This window comes from Phyllobates terribilis, unplaced genomic scaffold (genome assembly GCF_046119375.1).
Source record: "Phyllobates terribilis strain yellow unplaced genomic scaffold, ASM4611937v1 Scaffold_1__5_contigs__length_1240528914, whole genome shotgun sequence".
NCBI classification, from domain to species: Eukaryota; Metazoa; Chordata; class Amphibia; order Anura; family Dendrobatidae; genus Phyllobates; species Phyllobates terribilis.
This window is the reverse complement of record NW_027362761.1, coordinates 459500751-459523058: the sequence shown is the minus strand read 5'-3', so window position 1 is coordinate 459523058 and position 22308 is coordinate 459500751. Positions and strand designations below refer to the sequence as shown.

General features: G+C 44.0%; 1 protein-coding gene across 1 annotated transcript in view; it reads left to right on the top strand.

Moving 5' to 3' along the window:
* Nucleotides 1-6711, top strand: part of POLR3G (RNA polymerase III subunit G) — a 65697-nt gene extending 58986 nt beyond the window's left edge. Inside the window, exons 8-9 of the mRNA XM_073678687.1 lie at nt 310-426; nt 6628-6711. Coding sequence (XP_073534788.1) covers nt 310-426; nt 6628-6711 — 201 coding nt within the window. The remainder of the gene's footprint in view (nt 1-309; nt 427-6627) is intronic.
* Nucleotides 6712-22308: the final 15597 nt, after the last annotated feature.

The window sequence follows — 22308 nt, the reverse complement described above, 5'->3', positions numbered from 1 at the left end:
ATGGAGTAGGACAATGTGTATAAAAGGTATCATGTGATCAAAATACTCATTTGCCTAATAATTCTGCACGCGGTGTATATACACATCCTAAACATCGCCTCATCACTATGTCAGAAACACTAACCGGAGCTCACTTAGCCATTGGTTCCAGTGTCGTTCACCAATCAGTCACTAGCCTCTCAATCATCCTTCTACAACTTTCCACACGACATCGTGAGAAAGCATTAAACATTATATCATAATTCTCAGCAACATTCAGAAGAAAAAGCGATTTGTAGTGACGGTCTTTTTTTATCTCATTGATAACAGGAACTAGAGAAAAAAGGGGATAATGAAAAGTCTGATGAAGAAAATGAGGAGAAAAAGAAAGGAGAGGATGATGAAGAGGAGGCTGAAGTAGAGATAGATGACGAGGAAAATGAGGAGGTAATTTTCTGATGTATAGTATTATATGTAGTGTTGAGCATTCCGATACTGAAATATCGGGTATCGACCGATATTCGCGGGATCGAAGTTGTGATACTGCGTTCCGATACTTTTAGAATATCGAATACCGGAATCGGAAGTTCCCATAATGCCTGCGCTCTGCAGTGTTTCTGAAGGATGACAAGCTGGATGGCAGCGCTCAGCTTACTGTACTTGTCATTTAGTGTTAAAGGATTTATTAAAAAAAATAATACTGTTTTCATGCACCGTCTCTTTAAAAAAGCCGGCCGGCAATTCAGCAGCGGTACCCGACAATTTAGAATAGAAAGAATAGAGCATCACACATAGATTAGATAGATAGAAACATGTCAGCAGGGCCGGCGTCAGCACCCGGCGCACCCGGGGCCCTGAGCAGGCAGAGGGGCCCACTCGTGGTCGCGCACCCCACTGGGCTATGGGCGGAGGAGAGCGTTGCCAGCGCCCGCCCCTCTCCGCCGCTTGCTCAGGGCCCCGGCAGCTGGATACTTACCTCTCCCCGTGCCTCCGCAGATCAGCTGTCTTCCTGCTCTGCGCTCCCTGTGACGTCTCAGGTCAGAGGGCGCGGTGACGTCTTTACACCGCGCCCTCCCCTGAGCCGTCACAGGGAACGCTGAGCGGGAAGACGCCGACAACGCTGGAGTTCGGACCCGAGCAGCGGGCAGCAGGCAGCAGGTGAGGAGAAGGGAGGTGAGTATTTGATTTTTTTTTTTTAATGTATGGGGGCATCCTGCATGAGGCATTATAAAGAGGGGGGGTGACATCCTGCATGGGGCATTATAAAGAGAGGGGGGGACATCCTGCATGGGGCATTATAAAGAGAGGGGGGGACATCCTGCATGGGGCATTATAAAGAGGGGGGGGACAGCCTGTATGGGGCATTATAAGGTGGGGAACAGCCTGCATGGGGCATTATAAAGGGGGGGGGCAGCCTGCATAGTGCATTATGTGGGGGGGGGGGGCAGCCTGCATGGAGCATTAAAAGGGGGGGGCTGTATGGGGCATTATGTGGGGGGTAACAGCCTGCATGGAGCATTATAAGGGGGGGGACAGCCTGTATGGGGCATTATGTGGGGGGTAACAGCCTGCATGCAGCATTATATGGGGGCCAGTATCCTGTATGGAGCGTTATAAGGGGACCGGTATCCTGTATGGAGCGTTATAAGGGGACCGGTATCCTGTATGGAGCGTTATATGGGGGCCAGTATCCTGTATGGAGTTTTATAAGGGGACCAGTATCCTGTATGGAGCTTTATAAGGGGGCCAGTATCCTGTATGGAGCTTTATAAGGGGACCAGTATCCTGTATGGAGCGTTATATGGGGGCCAGTATTCCGTATGGAGCCTTATATGGGGGCCAGTATTCCGTATGGAGCCTTATATGGAGGCCAGTATTCCGTATGGAGCCTTATATGGAGGCCAGTATTCCGTATGGAGCCTTATATGGGGGCCAGTATTCCGTATGGAGCCTTATATGGGGGCCAGTATTCCGTATGGAGCCTTATATGGGGGTCAGTATTCCGCATGGAGCCTTATATGGGGGCCAGTATTCCTTATGGGGCCTTATATGGGGGCCAGTATTCCTTATGGGGCCTTATATGGGGGCCAGTATTCCGTATGGGGCCTTATATGGGGGCCAGTATTCCGTATGAAGCGTTATATGGGGGCCAGTATTCCGTATGGAGCCTTATATGGGGGCCAGTATTCTGTGTGGAGCGATTCACCGGTTTCTGAGCTATTGTGGAATTTACAATAGATATCACTCATGTAATGTAAGAAGTGAAATATTTGCATTGTAATATATATATATATATTTCTCCGCCGTATCTCTGCATCATGAATCGTGGTATGTGTTAAAGGGGCCCACTGAGACTCTTTCGCCCGGGGCCCAGAAAAACCTGGAGCCGGCCCTGCATGTCAGTCACATATATAATAAGTATTCCCACGTTGTCAGTGACGTGCATGAGGTGAGCCGAGTTCATTGGACATGACCTCGGCTCATCTGGATGCCGTCACAGCGAGACACTGAGGAGCACAAGCATGCCTGCGCTTCTCAGTGTCTGTGGCGTGGCAAGCTGGATGGCTGCTTTCGGCTGCGATCCAGCCGGTCCTGTGAATGTAGCAGAGCTGGAGCCGTCGTGGGAACCATGGAGAGGTAAGGATGAGGTTGCTTTATTATTTTACTTTTATTGCAGGAGATCGTTGACTTCAGCTGGAATGGGCGTGATCGTAAGTATGGTTTAATTTAGAACAATAAAGAATTGTGTGTTTATTTCAATTAAAGGACTTTATTCTGGGTGTTTGTGTTTTGTTTTTTTTAACTTTGACTATGGGGTTAGTAATGGGGGTGTCTTATAGACGCCTCTCCATTACTAACCTGGGCTTGATGTCAGCTGGCATTATAAGCTGACATCAACCCCAGCCCTATTACCCCACTGCCACCGCTACAGGGCAATGGGAAGAGCGAGGCTAAGTGCCAGAATTGGAGCATCCTATGGATGCGCCATTTCTTGGGTGGCTGACGGCTGGTGTTTCTAGCCTGGGAGGGGGCCAATATTCATGGCACCCTTCCTGGGCTATTAATATCAGCCCCCAGCTGTCTGCCAAGCCTTTGCTAGCTATTAAAATAAGCAAAACCTACAAAAGACAAAAAATATATCTCATACCCTACCATCATTATATATAAATGTAAAGCAAAGTTGCATAATAAATATAGGGTACTTAGTGAACTATTTTTGATCAAAAAAAGTATACAAGCCGTCCCACCAGCGGCAAGGTGACCCTAAATTGGGACGGTACCTATACTGCCTATATTAAAAACCTTACTGTATATCAAAGTTGAAGTAATGCATATAAAAGGGTAGACAAATAGGACCGGGTCCCAACTCCAGACCACATAGGCCCGTGGTAAGCTACATATATACTAATCAGCTCAACAAAGGGGATGCCACACCCTTAAATTGCACAGAATGCAAACAAGACAAAAAACCAAGCAATGTGAACTGATGTCTAAGATGGTAGACATGCAAGAAATAGGAGCATGTTCACACTAGCAAAAAGAAGCAAAACCTACAAAAGACAAAAAATATATCTCATACCCTACCATCATTATATATAAATGTAAAGCAAAGTTGCATAATAAATATAGGGTACTTAGTGAACTATTTTTGATCAAAAAAAGTATACAAGCCGTCCCACCAGCGGCAAGGTGACCCTAAATTGGGACGGTACCTATACTGCCTATATTAAAAACCTTACTGTATATCAAAGTTGAAGTAATGCATATAAAAGGGTAGACAAATAGGACCGGGTCCCAACTCCAGACCACCTAGGCCCGTGGTAAGCTACATATATACTAATCAGCTCAACAAAGGGGATGCCACACCCTTAAATTGCACAGAATGCAAACAAGACAAAAAACCAAGCAATGTGAACTGAGGTCTAAGATGGTAGACATGCAAGAAATAGGAGCATGTTCACACTAGCAAAAAGAAGCAAAACCTACAAAAGACAAAAAATATATCTCATACCCTACCATTATTATATATAAATGTAAAGCAAAGTTGCATAATAAATATAGGGTACTTAGTGAACTATTTTTGATCAAAAAAAGTATACAAGCCGTCCCACCAGCGGCAAGGTGACCCTAAATTGGGACGGTACCTATACTGCCTATATTAAAAACCTTACTGTATATCAAAGTTGAAGTAATGCATATAAAAGGGTAGACAAATAGGACCGGGTCCCAACTCCAGACCACCTAGGCCCGTGGTAAGCTACATATATACTAATCAGCTCAACAAAGGGGATGCCACACCCTTAAATTGCACAGAATGCAAACAAGACAAAAAACCAAGCAATGTGAACTGAGGTCTAAGATGGTAGACATGCAAGAAATAGGAGCATGTTCACACTAGCAAAAAGAAGCAAAACCTACAAAAGACAAAAAATATATCTCATACCCTACCATCATTATATATAAATGTAAAGCAAAGTTGCATAATAAATATAGGGTACTTAGTGAACTATTTTTGATCAAAAAAAGTATACAAGCCGTCCCACCAGCGGCAAGGTGACCCTAAATTGGGACGGTACCTATACTGCCTATATTAAAAACCTTACTGTATATCAAAGTTGAAGTAATGCATATAAAAGGGTAGACAAATAGGACCGGGTCCCAACTCCAGACCACCTAGGCCCGTGGTAAGCTACATATATACTAATCAGCTCAACAAAGGGGATGCCACACCCTTAAATTGCACAGAATGCAAACAAGACAAAAAACCAAGCAATGTGAACTGAGGTCTAAGATGGTAGACATGCAAGAAATAGGAGCATGTTCACACTAGCAAAAAGAAGCAAAACCTACAAAAGACAAAAAATATATCTCATACCCTACCATCATTATATATAAATGTAAAGCAAAGTTGCATAATAAATATAGGGTACTTAGTGAACTATTTTTAATCAAAAAAAGTATACAAGCCGTCCCACCAGCGGCAAGGTGACCCTAAATTGGGACGGTACCTATACTGCCTATATTAAAAACCTTACTGTATATCAAAGTTGAAGTAATGCATATAAAAGGGTAGACAAATAGGACCGGGTCCCAACTCCAGACCACCTAGGCCCGTGGTAAGCTACATATATACTAATCAGCTCAACAAAGGGGATGCCACACCCTTAAATTGCACAGAATGCAAACAAGACAAAAAACCAAGCAATGTGAACTGAGGTCTAAGATGGTAGACATGCAAGAAATAGGAGCATGTTCACACTAGCAAAAAGAAGCAAAACCTACAAAAGACAAAAAATATATCTCATACCCTACCATCATTATATATAAATGTAAAGCAAAGTTGCATAATAAATATAGGGTACTTAGTGAACTATTTTTGATCAAAAAAAGTATACAAGCTGTCCCACCAGCGGCAAGGTGACCCTAAATTGGGACGGTACCTATACTGCCTATATTAAAAACCTTACTGTATATCAAAGTTGAAGTAATGCATATGATGGTAGGGTATGAGATGTATTTTTTGTCTTTTGTAGGTTTTGCTTCTTTTTGCTAGTGTGAACATGCTCCTATTTCTTGCATGTCTACCATCTTAGACCTCAGTTCACATTGCTTGGTTTTTTAGCTATTAAAATAGCGGGGACCCCACGTCATCTTTTTTGAGGTCCCCATTTTAATAGCTAGTAAAGGCTAGGTATTCAGCTGGGGGCTGATATTAGTAGCCTGGGAAGCTCCATGGGTATTACCCCCTTCCCAGGCTTCAAACATCTGCCCCAGCCGTCTGCTTAACCTCCGCTAGAGACTAAAATTACGGGGAACCCCACGCCAATTTTTTTTTTTTTTTTTAATAAATCCTTTATTTTAACACTATCACTGTACTTCTTAGATAGAAACATGTCAGTCACATATATATCTAATCTATGTGTGATGCTCTATTCTTTCTGTTATAAATTGTTGGGTATCGCTGCTGAATTGCCGGCCGGCTTTTTTAAAGAGACAGTGCATGAAAACACTATTGTTTTTTTAAATAAATCCTTTAACACTAAATGACAAGTACAGTAAGCAACACTTTCAACCAATCAACAGAATGAAAGGACTATGAAGTTTTCTGGAGAGCTGTGTCCTTTTCATAATTATCCAGATGAAGCAGCTCATCCTTTTATATGGGATTGTGTCTTCTATGACAACTCAGCCCCATCCACATGGACATAGCTTACCTGCAGTACCAGGCCCCTCTGTTTTGAAAGTCAAAGGGGGTCTTCGGGTCCAATTTTAAGGATAAGTCACCAACAAATATTCAGAGTCAACCCTTTTAAGTCCTTTTTTGATACGTTGTAGATTTTGTCAAAAGGTTTTCTTGAAAGACGAGCCTTTTATACTGGAAGTGTAAAAGCTCATTCAGACAGCCATGCACATCTGTCTGAGATGAGACCGTTAATGCACTGACTGGCCGCAGGTCTCCCGACCCGAGCATGACTACTTCATGTATTTCTATGAGGCTGTCCCTCTCGGGTCGGTAGAGCCGCGGCCAGTTGGTGCTTTGCGGTCTGATCTCAGACCTATTTGCACGGACTTCTGAATGAGCCTTTTAGTCTGTGTTCACATGAATACCTTATATATATTCTAAAGTAACGTTTTTAATCGTCATAGGAAAATGATTATATTGCCTCATATTTTGAAGATGGAGATGATTTTGGTAACAGTGATGACAACATGGATGAAGCTACTTATTAAACCTGCGTAAAAGCATGCACACTACACAACCTTTATCAATCAGTTATTTTGCTTTCTATTATGTGAGAAAAATGTAACTTTCTGTTCCGCCATTTGTAAAAAAAAAAAAAAGTTAATAAAAAATGGTGCACAAAATACAGAAGTCTAGACATCCTAGAAGAATTCTTAAAAGCCCACATAGTGCTTTCCTCTTTCCATATCTACCTTGTGCTTAACCGCTGCTCCACATTAACTGTTCCTTACCATTGTGGTGGTGTACAGGAGGGCATGGGATACCCTGTTCTGGCTATTTAGTAGAAATTCCTAGCAATGGACATGTGTATATAGAAGATTATACATTACGCACATATTTTGATGGCAGAACTCTATCCTGATCCTGTATACCTCATAATACAGAAATGAGTGTTCGGTCACATTCACACATTCAGTATTTGGTCAGAATTTTACTTCAGCATTTGAAAGCCAAAACCAGGAGTGAGAAACATGTGCACCACTTCTGCATTTTTCAATCACTTCTGGTTTTGGCTTACAAATACTGGTGTAAAATACTGACCAAATGCACAGCGCGTGATCGTGGCCTAATAGAAACACGTGCACCACTTCTGCATTTTTCACTATTAGGTCACGTTCACACGTTCAGTATTTGGTCAGTATTTTACATCATTATTTGTAAGACAAAACCAGGAGTCGGTGATAAATGCAGAAGTGGTGACGTGTTTCTATTTCACTTTTCCTCTGATTGTTCCACTCCTGATTTTTGCTTACACATAATGAGGTAAAATACTGATCAAATACTGAATTTGTGACCATGGTCTTATATTCTTAATGAAGGGGAAGAGGCTTTGACTCATCAACCTTTTCTTCAGTCAACTACTTTCCGTAACCCTCATTGAAGCAGATGTTTATCAGACATGGTTCTTTATTTCTCTGGAACCTAAGTCTACGATCAGAAGTGTTCGAACAAGTCAAGCCCAAAGTTTGCAGACGTGACTGAGTTCGTAATCAGCTCTGTGCACTTGTCCGCATGGCCGACTGACACTACTTCATCCACGAAACTGCCTTGACTAGCGCATGCTCCACTCATGAGCTCTTACATGTTGTCTATCATTGGACAGTATTCGCTTACTTTACTCTAATCCAATAAAAGACACGTGAAACAAGGTATGGAGTTAAAGGCCACAGTATTTATTTGGGTTAAACAAAACCAATTTTTTTAAATCTTAATAAACTGTATACACTGCTCAAAAAATAAAGGGAACACTAAAATACCACATCCTAGGTATCACTGAATGAAATATTCCAGTTGCAAATCTTTATTCATTACATAGTGGAATGCGTTGAGAACAATAAAACATAAAAATTTATCAATTTAAATCAAAATTAATTCCCATGGAGGTCTGGATTTGGAATGATACTCAAAATTAAAGTGGAAAATCAATTTACAGGCTGATCCAACTTCAGTGGAAATACCTCAAGACAAGGTATCGTGTGTGTGGCCTCCACATGTCAGTATAACCTCCCTACAATGCCTGGGCATGCTCCTGATGAGGCGGTGGATGTCCTTCCAGGCCTGGATTAAAGCATCAGTCAACTACTGGACAGTCTGTGGTGCAATGTGGCTTTGATGGATGGAACGAGACATAATGTCCCAGATGTTCTCGATTGGATTCAGGTCTGGGGAACGGACGGGCCAGTACAAAGCATGCTGCCTTAATCATGCAGGAACTGATGACAAACTTCAGCCACATGAAGTCTATCATTGTCATGCATCACAAGGAACGCAGGGCCCACTGCATCTGCATATGGTCTCACAATGGGTCTGAGGATCTCCTCCCGGTATCTAATAGCAGTCAGACTACCTCTGGCGAGCACATGGAGGGCTGTTCGACCCTCCAAAGAAATGCCACCCCACACCATTACTGACCAACTGCCAAACCGGTCATGCTGAAGGATGTTGAAGGCAGCAGAACATTATCCACGGCATCTCCAGACTCTGTCACGTCTGCCACATGTGCTCAGTATGAACCTGCTCTCATCCATGAAGAGTACAAGGCGTCCGTGTCAAATCTGCCAATCTTGGTGTTCTCTGGCAAATGCCAATCCCCCTGCACTGTGTTGGGCTGTAAGCACTACACCCACTTATGGACGTCGGGCCCTCATACCACCCTCATGGAGTCTGTTTCTGACAATTTGAGCAGACACATGGATGTTAGTGGCCTGCTGGAGGTCATTTTGCAGGGCTCTGGCACTGCTCCTCCTGTTCCTACTTGCACAAAGGAGAAGGTAGTGGTCCTGCTGCTGGGTTGTTGCCCTCCTACAGCCCCCTCCACATTTCCTGTTGTACTGACCTGTCTCCTGGTATCTACTCCATACTCTGGACACTGTGCTGAAAGACACAGCTACCCTTCTTGCCACAGCTCACATTGATGTGCCATCTTAGATGAGCTGCACTACCTGAGCATTTTCTGTGGGTTGTAGACACCTCCTCATGCACCTATGTACCTATAGGGGTGAGAGCAATGACAAAATGCAAGAGTGACCGAAACAGCCAAAAGGGATGAGAACAGAGAAATGATCTGTGGTCACCACCTGCAGAAGTACTCTTTTATAGGGGGTGTCTTGCTATCATTTCTACCTGTTGTCTGTTCCATTTGCACAACAGCAGGAGAAATTGATTCACAATCAGTGTTGCTTCATAACTGGACAGGTAGATTTCACAGAAGCGTTATTGACTTGGAGTGACATTGTGTTGTTTGTGTTCCCTTTTATTTTTTTGAGCAGTGTATTTCAAAACTTATAAATACAATTTATTAAATATTCAATTTCAAACTACGTCCACCTAGCGCCAGCTAGGCGACCACCCACGAACATACACCGTGACACAACACAATATAATAAAAATTCAAGGGAGGGTGGAGGGGTTGTGTGGCACCCCAGGGGTCCGGTTGCCCCAGTGGCATTGCCTCCCTCACAAAGGGGTGATGCCATGCCTGGAAGCAAGCAGGGGTCCCCTAGTCAGGTACACTAGCATGCAACACTTTCCTGGCTCCAGACCAGCAAGGGGAGCTTCTCCCCTTAGCAACTGGGATCTGGAGGCGGGGTTAGTTAGACTTGGTGAGAGGCGTTGAAGTCAGGACGTCGATGAGAAAAGACCTGGGGAGTGGAGCTGCGCGGCAGTTCACCCCAGAGGAAATAAGCACAGAAGAACCGGACACCGAAGTCCGAGGTTGTGGGGCACTGAAGGCCCAGCAGCAGAAACCGGAGGGCAGGAGACTGCAGGTCTCCTGGCCCCACCAGACGCCCGGAGGCTCAGCAGCACTACAGGGCCCATCACTGCCACGTGGGAGCGACACTCCAGGAAGAGCCGAACTGCCTGCCATACTGGTGAGCACAAAGACATTTTACTCAGGGACGAGGGCCGCAGCACAGCTACAAGCAGCAGGGCCAAAGAGATTAGTGCAAAGGGAAGGCCTCCAACTTCACCTGGCGAGGTGGATTCCTTAATTGCTTCCAGGCTGCCCGGACTTTCACTACTAGCCAGTACCCGTGTCCCGGTTTGCCTAATCACCGCAAGTAAAGAAACCGCCATTGAATTGTGGACTGATTATTAACTGCGCCATCCCCTGCACTAAACTGCACAGCAACATCTATAAAAGCACCACTTCCTGCCCTGGAGCTGAGCTCTACCTGTGGAGAGCCAAACCAACTCTGCTGCATTAACAATAGCTCCAGAGGACCTGCTCCGCAGCGGCGGGTCCATATAGCCGCATACCACAGGTGGTGTCACGAACTTTAAATACAAACAACTTTATTCCCTTTTCTATAAATTCCCCTTTTATTGACCGCCCTGGGTCACGGACCAGGTCACCGCCACTGTGACATCTCCATTAGCAATGACGGGCCCGGCTACCGAGTACCCCACGGCCCAGCGGGCGCGTCAGTTGTCCAGTGGTGAAATCCTCTCACAGATGACCCAGGTACAGCTGGCACAGTGGGAGCCCAAACCAGGAGTGGGTGATAAATGTAGAAATGGTGACTTGTTTCTATTATACCTTTTCTCTGATTGTTCCTCACTTGGTTTTGTCTCCCACTCCTGAGAAAAAATACTGACCGAATACTGACCAAATACTGATAGTGGGGCCGTGGCCTAACAGAAATAACCTCTCTATGACTATATTATATCTATATTATATTGGAGGGAGTTGGAGCGGAGGCCACATTTCCAGGCTTTGCATCCAACAATGAGTTTGAAATTTCCTGTGAAATATGCGTAAACCATTTATCTAACCAGAGGCGTGAATCCGCTGTGTATAAATAGTTTAATATCCCTCCCTTTGGTCTTTTTGATCTTTATTGTGTAAGATCTTTGAATCACAGTGGATTAATTATGCTGGTTGTGATGCACATCAATAGAAAACGACTCTCTAATGTCAGAGTGCGAACAAATCCCAGAAAAGTATTGTACGAGCGCTCAGTATAGTTAGCGAGCAAAGAATATTCACCGTGTTATAGTGGTCCCCCCTGCATCATCTCTGGAGCAAAAATAATCCCCTTAGTACCATTAATTAATGGTATGAATACAGTCGGGGTCAGTATTTAAATACAGAGACCATCCCGGCTCTCATGTAATGTTCGTAAAATGCCTATTGATACATTTGAGAAGGACATGCCGGATACATCAGTAAAGAAAAATAAAGCTGACATTACGTCCTTCAAGGGATTTGACAAACCCATATTATTTCTTTTGTACCTAAACTTTTAAGGTAGGTAGTTAACATATAGTAATTATTACTAGTTAGGATTGTCTTGTAACCCCTCTTCACAACATCCAAAGGTCTTCCCAAAATACGCCTTACATGAATGTGATGGTGCAGGCCCAGGAACCAAGCCCACAACATCAGGCTTCAGTGAATACAGATTTCCCCATTACTGGGATAGGAGATGGCAACTGGTGCTTATAAAGTTCTATGGAGAGAGAAGGGGGAGAAGAAGTAAAAGGCAGACAGCAACAAGTTCTCCTAAAACAAAAGATACACATTAAAGTAATATCTGGTCACAAAAAGGCCAATCCAAGTGCTGCAATGTTTGTGAATCCAGCCTACGAGGATATTCCCATCTGATAAGGTAAGGGCAAATTATGATAAGCGATTGTCAGATCCTGCACATTAATAAGGACATGATTAGACTGCACTGAGTAGTCAGGACCCAGTAGTGTCGTTGCTTCACTGATCTAGCAAAACTGTGGGCTGAATTTCCCAATACAAGACTTTTGTGTCCCTTTGCAACTAACAAGGCGTGTACAGTGATGGTCTGCAGTGATCTGCACACTGGAGTACACTGAAAACTATTTGATAACTTTTGTTATGTCCCAGTGGACGTTAACTCAATAGGCACCAAATACACTGCTCAAAAAAATAAAAGGAACACTCAAATAACACATCCTAGATCTGAATGAATGAAATATTCTCATTGAATACTTTGTTCGGTACAAAGTTGAATGTGCTGACAACAAAATCACACAAAAATCATCAATGGAAATCACATTTATTAACCAATGGAGGCCTGGATTTGGAGTCACCCCCAAAATTAAAGTGGAAAAACACACTACAGGCTGATCCAACTTTGATGTAATGTCCTTAAAACTAGTCAAAATGAGGCTCAGTATTGTGTGTGGCCTCCACGTGCCTGTATGACCTCCCTACAATGCCTGGGCATGCTCCTGATGAGGTTGTGGATGGTCTCCTGTGGGATCTCCTCCCAGACCTGGACTAAAGCATCCGCCAACTCCTGGACAGTCTGTGGTGCAACGTGACGTTGGTGGATGGAGCGAGACATGATGTCCCAGATGTGCTCAATTGGATTCTGGTCTGGGGAACGGGTGGGCCAGTCCATAGCTTCAATGCCTTCATCTTGCAGGAACTGCTGACACACTCCAGCCACATGAGGTCTGGCATTGTCCTGCATTAGGAGGAACCCAGGGCCAACTGCACCAGCATATGGTCTCACAAGGGGTCTGAGGATCTCATCTCGGTACCTAATGGCAGTCAGGCTACCTCTGGTGAGCACATGGGGGGCTGTGCGGCCCTCCAAAGGAATGCCACCCCACACCATTACTGACCCACTGCCAAACAGGTCCCTTGGGCCCTCATACCACCCTCATGGAGTCGGTGTCTAACCGTTTGTGCAGACACATGCACATTTGTGGCCTACTGGCGGTCATTTTGCAGGGCTCTGGCAGTGCTTCTCCTGTTCCTCCTTGCACAAAGACGGAGGTAGCAGTTCTGCTGCTGGGTTGTTGCCCTCCTACGGCCCCCTCCACGTCTCCTGGTAGCGCCTCCAGCCTCTGGACACTACACTGACAGACACAGCAAACCTTCTTGCCACCGCTCACATTGATGTGCCATCCTGGATGAGCTGCACTGCCTGTGCAACTTCTGTGGGTTATAGAGTCTCATGCTACCACGAGTGTGAAAGCACAACCAACATTCAAAAGTGACCAAAACATCAGCTAGAAAGCATTGGTACTGAGATGTGGTCAGTGGTCCCCACCTGCAGAACCACTCCTTTATTGAGGGTATCTTGATATGTCGCGCCCCCAGGGCAATGGGGTACTCGGAGTCCGGGCCAATAGATGCTGGGGGAAAGGGATATGTCACAGTGGCTGGCCCGGTCAGTGGCCCAGGGTGGTCAACTAAAAGGGGGGAAAGTTTATATGGGGTTTATAGTTCGATCGTGACGCCACCTGTGGTTTCTGGTAATTTGTACCAGCGCTGCTGCAGACCTCTGAGGCAGTTGATAAGGCAGCTGGGATGGAACGGCTCTCCACAGGTGGAGCGGGCCTCAGGGCAGGGTAGAGTTTGGTGGGTGGTGATGCTGGGACCTGTAGTGCAGGCAGAATGGCGCAGCAGAAGTAACTGACAGGGACAGGGGATTCGCTTCAATACCTTTACTGGTGCGGATGTCAGGTACGGTCCAGGGGGTACTCAGTAGGATGGGTGCACTTCAGGACTTCTCCCCAGTGAGCGGGTATAAGGCCTCCTGGTCTGTGTCTGCCTCTCTGTATGCTCCTGGCCAGCCTCCAACTGAGCCTAGCTTATGTGCCGTGCTGTTCCTTCACCTGTCGCTTGGTAGTAGGACCTTCTGCTGGCAACCACTATCCCTGGTAACGCTGGGGCCTTCGTGGTTCCTGATCCTGTTAAGGGTTTAGCTTCAGGTCGGCCAGTCCTCCTGGTATGCCGGTGATCCCTACTGGGTATAAAGGACCCTGTAGGCGCGGACCCGGTGTCCGGTTTGTATATTCGGGGTGAGCCTATGATGCTCCTCTGCCCCCTCAACTCCTCTCTCCTCTCCTCCTCGCCGTCGGCCACACTCGGGGGCCCTCAGAACACCGCAGCAGACGTGCTGCGTCTTCACAGCTCTCAGCGTCCGCACGCTCTGACTCTGTCTGACTACTAACTGAGCTGCCTGGCTCCACCCTCCATATATATATCCCTAACAGGCTCCCTCTGGTGGTGTGAGGTGGAAGGGTGGAGGTGTTTGTATGTAATGAGGGCCTCTTGTGGAGGAGTCCGTCCATGCACCCTTGGTCCTGTGGTACCTGTGCACAGCAGGGTGCCACAGATAATTGCCAATAATTTCCATCTATTGTCTATTCCATTTGCACAACAGCATGTGAATTGATTGTCAATCAGTGTTGCTTCTTAAGTGGACAGTTTGATTTCACAGAAGTTTGATTTACTTGGAGTTAAATTCTGTTGTTTTAAGTGTTCCCTTTATTTTTTTGAGCAGTGTACTTTGATTACTAATATCTCTGCATTGTAGAGGCGAAACTTTAAAAAAAAAAATTGCTTTATTTCACTCAGCAGCCACTATTACATTGTATATGTAACATTCAACGTGAAAAATTTGTTGAAAGGTCCTCTTTTTAAAGGGGTATTCTCATTTTGTATATTTTTGCCACATCCATGGGATATGTCATAAATGCATAGTAGATATGGGTTCCACCAATCAGACCAGCATCGATCTTGAGAATGGAGTCTTGACACTTGCTGCTGTCAATGTTGAGATGTTTGAATTTCTTACACAAGTGAATCGGGTCCTGCTCTCCAGATAGATGGATGTCAGACTAGTGGGATCCACATCTATCAATTATTTGTAGTATATTCTGTGGATATGCAAAAATATACAAAATGGGGAATGCCCCCTTAATTAATACCTCTTAATAAGTAGCAAATTTGGCTAAAGTAAATTGTTTTTTTATTTAAAAAAATCATAAATCAAAAGTTTTCAAAGTTTCTTATTTTCAGTGTACTGCCTTTTTTTCTCCTCCTGTACTGATCATTCATTCTCAACTCACAGCCAAAATCTTTTTGAAGTGAATTCAAACTTTCCCATTATTGAGATAGAGGAGGACAAGTGCTGCTCATAAAATTCTATGGAGGGAGAGGAGCTAGAGGCAGAGATACATTCTGATTTCAAGTGGTTTTCCCACATACAAAGCACTAAAATGTGCTTTTCCAATAGATCTTGGAATAATAAGTTCCACAATTGAATGTGTTTAAAAAAACATGTTCCTGTGCTGAGATAATCTTATAAATGTGCCCTTGCTGTGTACTGTGTAATGGCTGTGCCTGACTGTACATGAACATGGTCTGATCATACCACAGCTCCTGGGCAGAGGGGGGAAGCAAAAGAGTATACAGACATTACAGCAGGGGATCACAGCTGTCTATAAACTACTGATAACATGTCTCCGAAATTCAAAGCTAAAAATTTTGTATTTATTTGCAGCAAATGATAAAGCGTCAAAATACTAAAAAAGAAACAGTGCTTTCAGACCTCAGATTACTCTTGTTTTAACTCAGGAACAGTTCAGAAATCAATATTTGGTGGACTAACCATGATTTTTAATCACCGCTTTCATGCGTCTTGGCATGCTTTCCACCAGTCTTTCCATGCTTTCCAATAGAAAACTGTTCAGTGGTCTCTTATATTTATTTATTTTTTTTGGTGACCCGAATGTCGTCATGACTACATTGGGTCACCATGACAACGATTGGGTCAGCGCGGGGTCTCTGATCCAAGGTGAGAGGGGCTGTCTTACCTCTGCCTGCTCCGGGAATGCTGCGATCGACTTAGATTGCAGCATTTCGGGGGTTAATGTGCTGGACTTCTCCTGGCACTGAGTGCCGGGTGTCAGCTGTCAGAATCATCTGACAGCCAGCGACAATCTGATGCTGTGCGGGCGCGATCGCCAAGGCGTAATAATACATACCTGGTCATTAAGGCCCAGGGACATATTATTACGCCTCACGTCAGAAAGGGGTTAAGTTCTCCGCTCTCTATGGAGCTTTATGAGCACCAACTGTCATCTCGTATGCAAACTGTTGTTTCAGATGAACTTGCAGCAGAATGTCGGGTGTCTGTGTTGAGCTGTTCCCCTCTCTATAGAATTTTGAGCAGCAACTGTCATCTCCTCTCAGTAATGGGATAATCTTCTGTCATCGAACACAAGTTTTACCCTTGAACGGAGTAAAATAAATTAAAAAAAAAAAGAAAGTACTGGAGGAGAAAGAAGCAAATTTCTCTGATATATTGCAAAGTTGCTTATTTTCATGAGCACTTTTGATTTGAGATGAAAACTAAATTATTTTTTCTTTTTAATAAACATTGACCTGTTTTTAAAACAACAATGAATTTGATAAGTTTTCCTACCAAGAGGTCTTATTTTAACAGTAATCTTCATATTCAGCCACCATTGTACCTTTTGGCATAGTATTGGATCAATTTATTTAGGACTCTGAATTAGCCATACAACACCGAACTCTGACCCGAAACCCTCAAAATTCTATATTGCGGAGCTCTAAGCATCATATTATGACAGAAAGTTTTCCTTGTGGATCTATTATACCTTTTTTTTTATGTTGCTGAATGAAACACCAGAGTCAATAGTATAACAGGTCTATACAACACAGAACTTGAGCAAGAAATTCACACATCCCAGAAAAATAATTAACAACAAAGTACAATGTAAGTCAATGAGGTTTTGTAAAACCATATTCAGACATTGTAGAAAATATTTTTACCTATTTTGGGGCAGACTGCAGAATTTCAGCATTATCCATATATTGATGCTTTGCTTTCTCCTTGTCACATGGGATTTTCCACTAACAAAGATTGATGACCAGTTGTAAGATAGGTCATCAATATCTGATTGTGGGGTCTGACATACTGCACCCTCATCCATCAGCTGGCGGTCCTGTGGCTGCTGAAGTACACATAGAGCAGGAACCGCACCGCTCCATGCACTCCTGATGTGATATTGACCTACTATCCTAAGGACAGCTCAATAAAATTGGATATGTTTAAAAACCGGAATTAGTCTTACCGGTAATGATGTTTCCAGGAGTCCACATGACGGCACCATAGGAGGAGTAATCCCATATCAAGTGTAGGGACAGGAAGCACAAGAGGTTAAAAGCCCTCCCACCCCCAATCTCCTCAGTGATTTTCCAAGAACCACATTGGCTAGGTACAACAAAATTTTATTTTAGACTGCTTAGACATATGTTAGTCACATACAGTAGCAATATAGGGAGGGAAATAAGGGTGCTGTCATGTGGACTCCTGGAAACATCATTACCGGTAAGACTAATTCCAGTTTTCCAGTACGTCCCCATGACGGCACCATAGGAGTATACCCAAGAACTCATAGCTTAGGGTGGAATAACTGCCTGAAGTACCTTCCTACCAAACGCAGATCTCTGCTGTGAAAGAACATCTAGCTTGTAGTGTTTGCAGAAAGCAATATGTCCTGACCATGTGGCTGTGGTACATATTTGTTCAATGGTAGCCCCTGCTCTAGTTGTCCATGAGGTGGAAATTGCTCTGGTGGAATGGGCTTTGATAATTTCAGGGGGAGGCTGTCCTTCTGAAAGATATGCTAGATTAATCATGGATGTGACCCATCTAGCTAAGGATGGTTTTGAAGCCTTCCTGCCTCTATTTTTTCCCCCCAAACTGTATAAAAAGATTAGAGTCTAATCTCCAGTTCCGAGTGGCTTCCAAATAGGCCAACACTGCTCTGCGGACATCAAGCTGGTGGAACTCTTCATCCCTCTGATTCCTAGGATTTTGCAGAATGATGGAAGAACCACTTCTTGGTTTTAGGTCATCGATGACACCACCTTCGGGGAGAAACTTGGATCCAGTTTGAGAATGATGCAATCATCCCGAATCTACATACATGGCTCAACAACCGATAGAGCCTGGATTTCACCTAACAATTTAGCCGTAGTGATTGCCACCAAAAAGACTTTTTTTCAGAGTTAAGTTCTTTATTTCTAATTCATTAACCGGGCCGAAGGCAGGTTTGCAAAGGACTCTCAGAACAAGATTCAGATCCCACGGAGGGGAAGAAATTCTCTGTGTAGGCCTAAGTCTCTCTGGATTGCCTTGACAAACCTGATTATCCAGGGATGCGAGGACAATGATGTGTCGAAGAAAGCAGCTAGAAATGCAATCTGCACCTTCAAGGGACTTGGTCTAAGACCTGTGTCAAATCCTGCCGGCAAGAAATCCAGGATCGCAGGGATGTCTGGCTGAGAGGTGTCTACCGTCCTGTGTAAATGACAAAAGGTCCTCCAGACTTTTTAATATATATATATATATATATATATATATATATATATATATATATATATATATATATATATATATATATATATATATATATATATATATATATATATATAGCCTGGGTTACAGGTTTTCTACTAGCCTGCATAGTCTGGTTTACTCTGGCGGATAAGCCCTTGTTCTTCAGGATCTCCCCTTCAGAAGCCAAGCTGAGAGCTGGAGCTGTTGAAGATTCTGATGCAACAGTGGACCTTGCGTCAGAAGATCTTCCTGAAATGGTAAAATGATTGGGTCTTCCAACGTTAGATGACGTAGAAGGCAGAACCAACTTCTCCTTGGCCAGAAAAGGACAATTGCTATGACTGTCACCCGATCTTCCTGAATTTTCTGCAGCATTCTCGGAATTAGAGCAGCAGGTGGGAAGGCATATCTTCTCTATACCTACGAATATCCTGTTTGCCAGGGACTGGAGAAGTGGATGTCTTGGTCTGCCCTGATGTCTGATGAAAGAGACTGCCGTGATGTTGTCTGACACAATTTTTACATACCTGTCTTTTAAGACCGCCCGGCTTCTCTGTAGGGCTTCCCAGATTGCTTGTAGTTCCCGAAAATTCGATGATCGGGTCTGAATCTCTGTGGACCATGTTCCTTGGAGATAAGAATCTCCCACTTGAGCTCCCCATCCTGAGAGACTTGCGTCCGTGGTCACTAAAAGACAAGGTTCCTGAATCCACTGCACTCCCTTCTGTAGGTTCTTCTGGTCGAGCCACCAGTGTAGAGAGTCCTGGGCGTCTCTGGACAAAGACCTCTTCCTGTCTAGGTAATTCTGATGTCCGTCTGTCACTTCCAGGATGTATTTCTGTAGAGGCCCGGAATGGAACTGGCTCCATCTGACGCAGGTGATGCATGACGTCATGATTCCCAAAATACTCATTGCCCTCCGGATTGAAGGTTTCTTCTCTCTTGCAAAAGAACGAATCCTTTGTGGAATTGAGAGCATCTTGTCTTCCGGGAGACAAGACATTCGTATTTGGGAGTCTAGATGGATTCCCAGGAAGATGTGTGATGTACTTGGGACAAGAGTGGATTTTTCTTTGTTCACAATCAAACCCAGGCTGGTTAATGTCCATAGGACAAATTCCAAATGTTGCGTCATACCTAGAGGAGATCCTGCTACCAACAGGAAGTCATTCAAGTATGGAATGATGGTAATATCCCTGAGTCGGATACAGGCTACCATCTCTGCCATGATCTTTGTAAAGATTCTGGGCGCAGATGACATGCCAAAGGGAAGACATCGGAACTGGTAGTGTAGAATCTGACTGCCTGATGGTAGTGCAAACCTCAGATATTGCTGACTTGAGGAATGTATTAGCAGGTGGTAGTATGCATCCCTGAGGTCCAGGGTGCACACTACCGCATCCATGTCAGAGGGATGGCTGATCTTACTGATTCCATGCAGAATTTTTGGTAGCAGACCCATCGGTTTAGGGGTTTCAGGTTGATAATCGTCCGGAACTCCCCTGTTTCTTTATTGAAAACAAAGAGGAGTAATTGCCCTGATGTTGCTCGTGTTCTGGAACTGGTACAATAACCCTCTGATGTAGCAGCTTCTCTATGTCTGCCTGCAGACGGGAAAGAGAGGTAGGGGAACCTCTCGTCAGGCGGAATTTTTGAGGGGGATTTTGAGAAAATTCTATCCTGTAACCCTGCGCTACAGTTGTTAGTATCCAGGGATTTTGAGTAACCCGATGCCAACTGTTTCTGAAAAACTTTAATCGCCCCCCTACTCTGACATAGTCATTGTCGTTTTGGACGGTAACTAGTACTGGGCTGGTATTTTTTATCTTTGTTCCCCTTATTAAAACTCCAGCTTGTGGATCCCCCTTTTTTCTGCGTGTTATATTTACGGGAGGGGAACGGTTTACAAAAGGGTTGCTCCTTCTTTTTCTCCACAGGGAAGCCCTTCTTTTTATCGGACACTTTTTCTAGAATGTTGTCTAATACTGGTCCGAATACTCTGAGCCCTGAAAATGGAATGGAGCACAGTTTGTTCTTAGAAGCTGTATCTCCAGACCATGTTTTTAACCAAACAGCTCTACAGGCTGAGTTGGAAAGCGCATTATTTCTGGCCGCAAATCTGACCGATTCCGCTGAAGCATCAGCCATAAAATTTGTTGCCATTTTTAATAGGGGCAATGATTGAAGGAGAGATTCCCTCGAGGGGCCATCTCTTAGGTGACTCTCTAGCTCTTTGAGCCAGACTCTCATGGATCTGGCAATAGATGTAGCAGCGACATTAGATTTAATAATTGCCACTGAAGCTTCCCAGGCTTTTTTTGCAAAAGTCCATCTGCCTTCCTATCCATAGGATCTTTAAGTCCTGACGAGTCCTCAAAGGGGATAGAGGTTTTCTTGACCACCTTAGCCACCGGGACGTCAATTTTAGGAATAGTGTCCCACACATTGGTGTCCTCTGGGTCAAAAAATAGTCGGGCGCAGAAGTCTTGTGGTATAGAGAGTCTCTTCTCCGCATCCTCCCATTCCTCTAGTATCATGTCCTTCACATGGGCATTAACAGGAAAAACCATGGATCTCTGGGTTCTAAGACCACCAAGCATCTCATCCTGATTGTTACTGCTCTTCTCCATTTCCTCTACCTGCATCGTGTTTCGGACTGCTCGTAGAAGAATATCCATACCATCGGAGTGGAACATGTATCTTTTCCGTTCCCCGCCCTGAGGTGGACTAATGGTCTCATTGTCAGAGTCGCCAGATGGGTCAATTTCACCCTCAGAAGATGGTGCTATATCTTCTCTGGGTCTTTTGGGTCCCGGGACATCCTGGACTCCTGAACCTGGGGGCTGCAGAGACGTAATAGAAGCCTGAACCTCTTCTTTGATTATATTATTCATCTCGTTTAATAAAGCCCCGTGCTCCTCCTTTAGCATTTAGGCTCTACATTCAGCACATACGTTTTGTATATGAATTGGGAAGTCTGATGTTACAATCCAGGCACCTCTTGGATTTTACTGTGGCCTTTTTCCCTGTATCCTTCTTTTTCTCAGAAGGAGGTGGTAACTGCCCAGATAGATCCTATAAAAAAATATGGAGGGCCTGGTAAGAGTAAGCTCCATTAACCTTATAAAGGAGGTAATGGTACACTTACATGACTGTGGGGCGATCCAGGGAGGGTATCAGGGTGAGACATCTCTGCCATTTTGCTGTCAGGGGTGCCCAAGCTGTAAGAGGTCTGCCATAGGCTGTGACTAACTGACTCCAAGCCTTAGCTATTCTGCTTGTTGAAAAAAAAAAAATGAAATGTGTATCAAAAAACCGCAATACCACAAAAGCATCACTTGGTGGCGCAAGTTAGAAACAAAATGTCTGTGTAATTTCTTTATTTCAGGACAAAAACCACCTGTGAGATAAATCCTTTCAGGACCAACAAATATTAATGAACTTTGGAGAAAAATGCATTCCCCCCAGAAAAACATTATTTTAACCTGACATATTCACTATTTTTGCAGTTTGTTGGCATAATATAGAAAATATAATCATTTTTTTTGGAGAAAAATATTTTTCGTTTGGCTCTCCCACTCTGCACGCTAAAAACTGTAGCTGATGAAATCTTAAATTAATTGCTAATTATATGAAAGGCCTTACAACCCATCACTAAGATCGTTATCAAGCTTTAAGGTCTGTCCCATCACTTGGTACGTCTGTACATACAAGTGCTTCTCACTAAATTAGAATATCATCAAAAAGTTAATTTATTTCAGTTCTTCAATATAATAAGTGAAACTCCTATATTATTATATAGTCATTACACACAGAGTGATCTATTTCAAGTGTTTGTTTCCGTTAATGTTGATGTCAAAAGTCATTATTTCAAAGTATTCTAATTTCCGAACAGCTTTTTAAAATCCGAAATCCTCTTGACAATACCCCATAGATTCT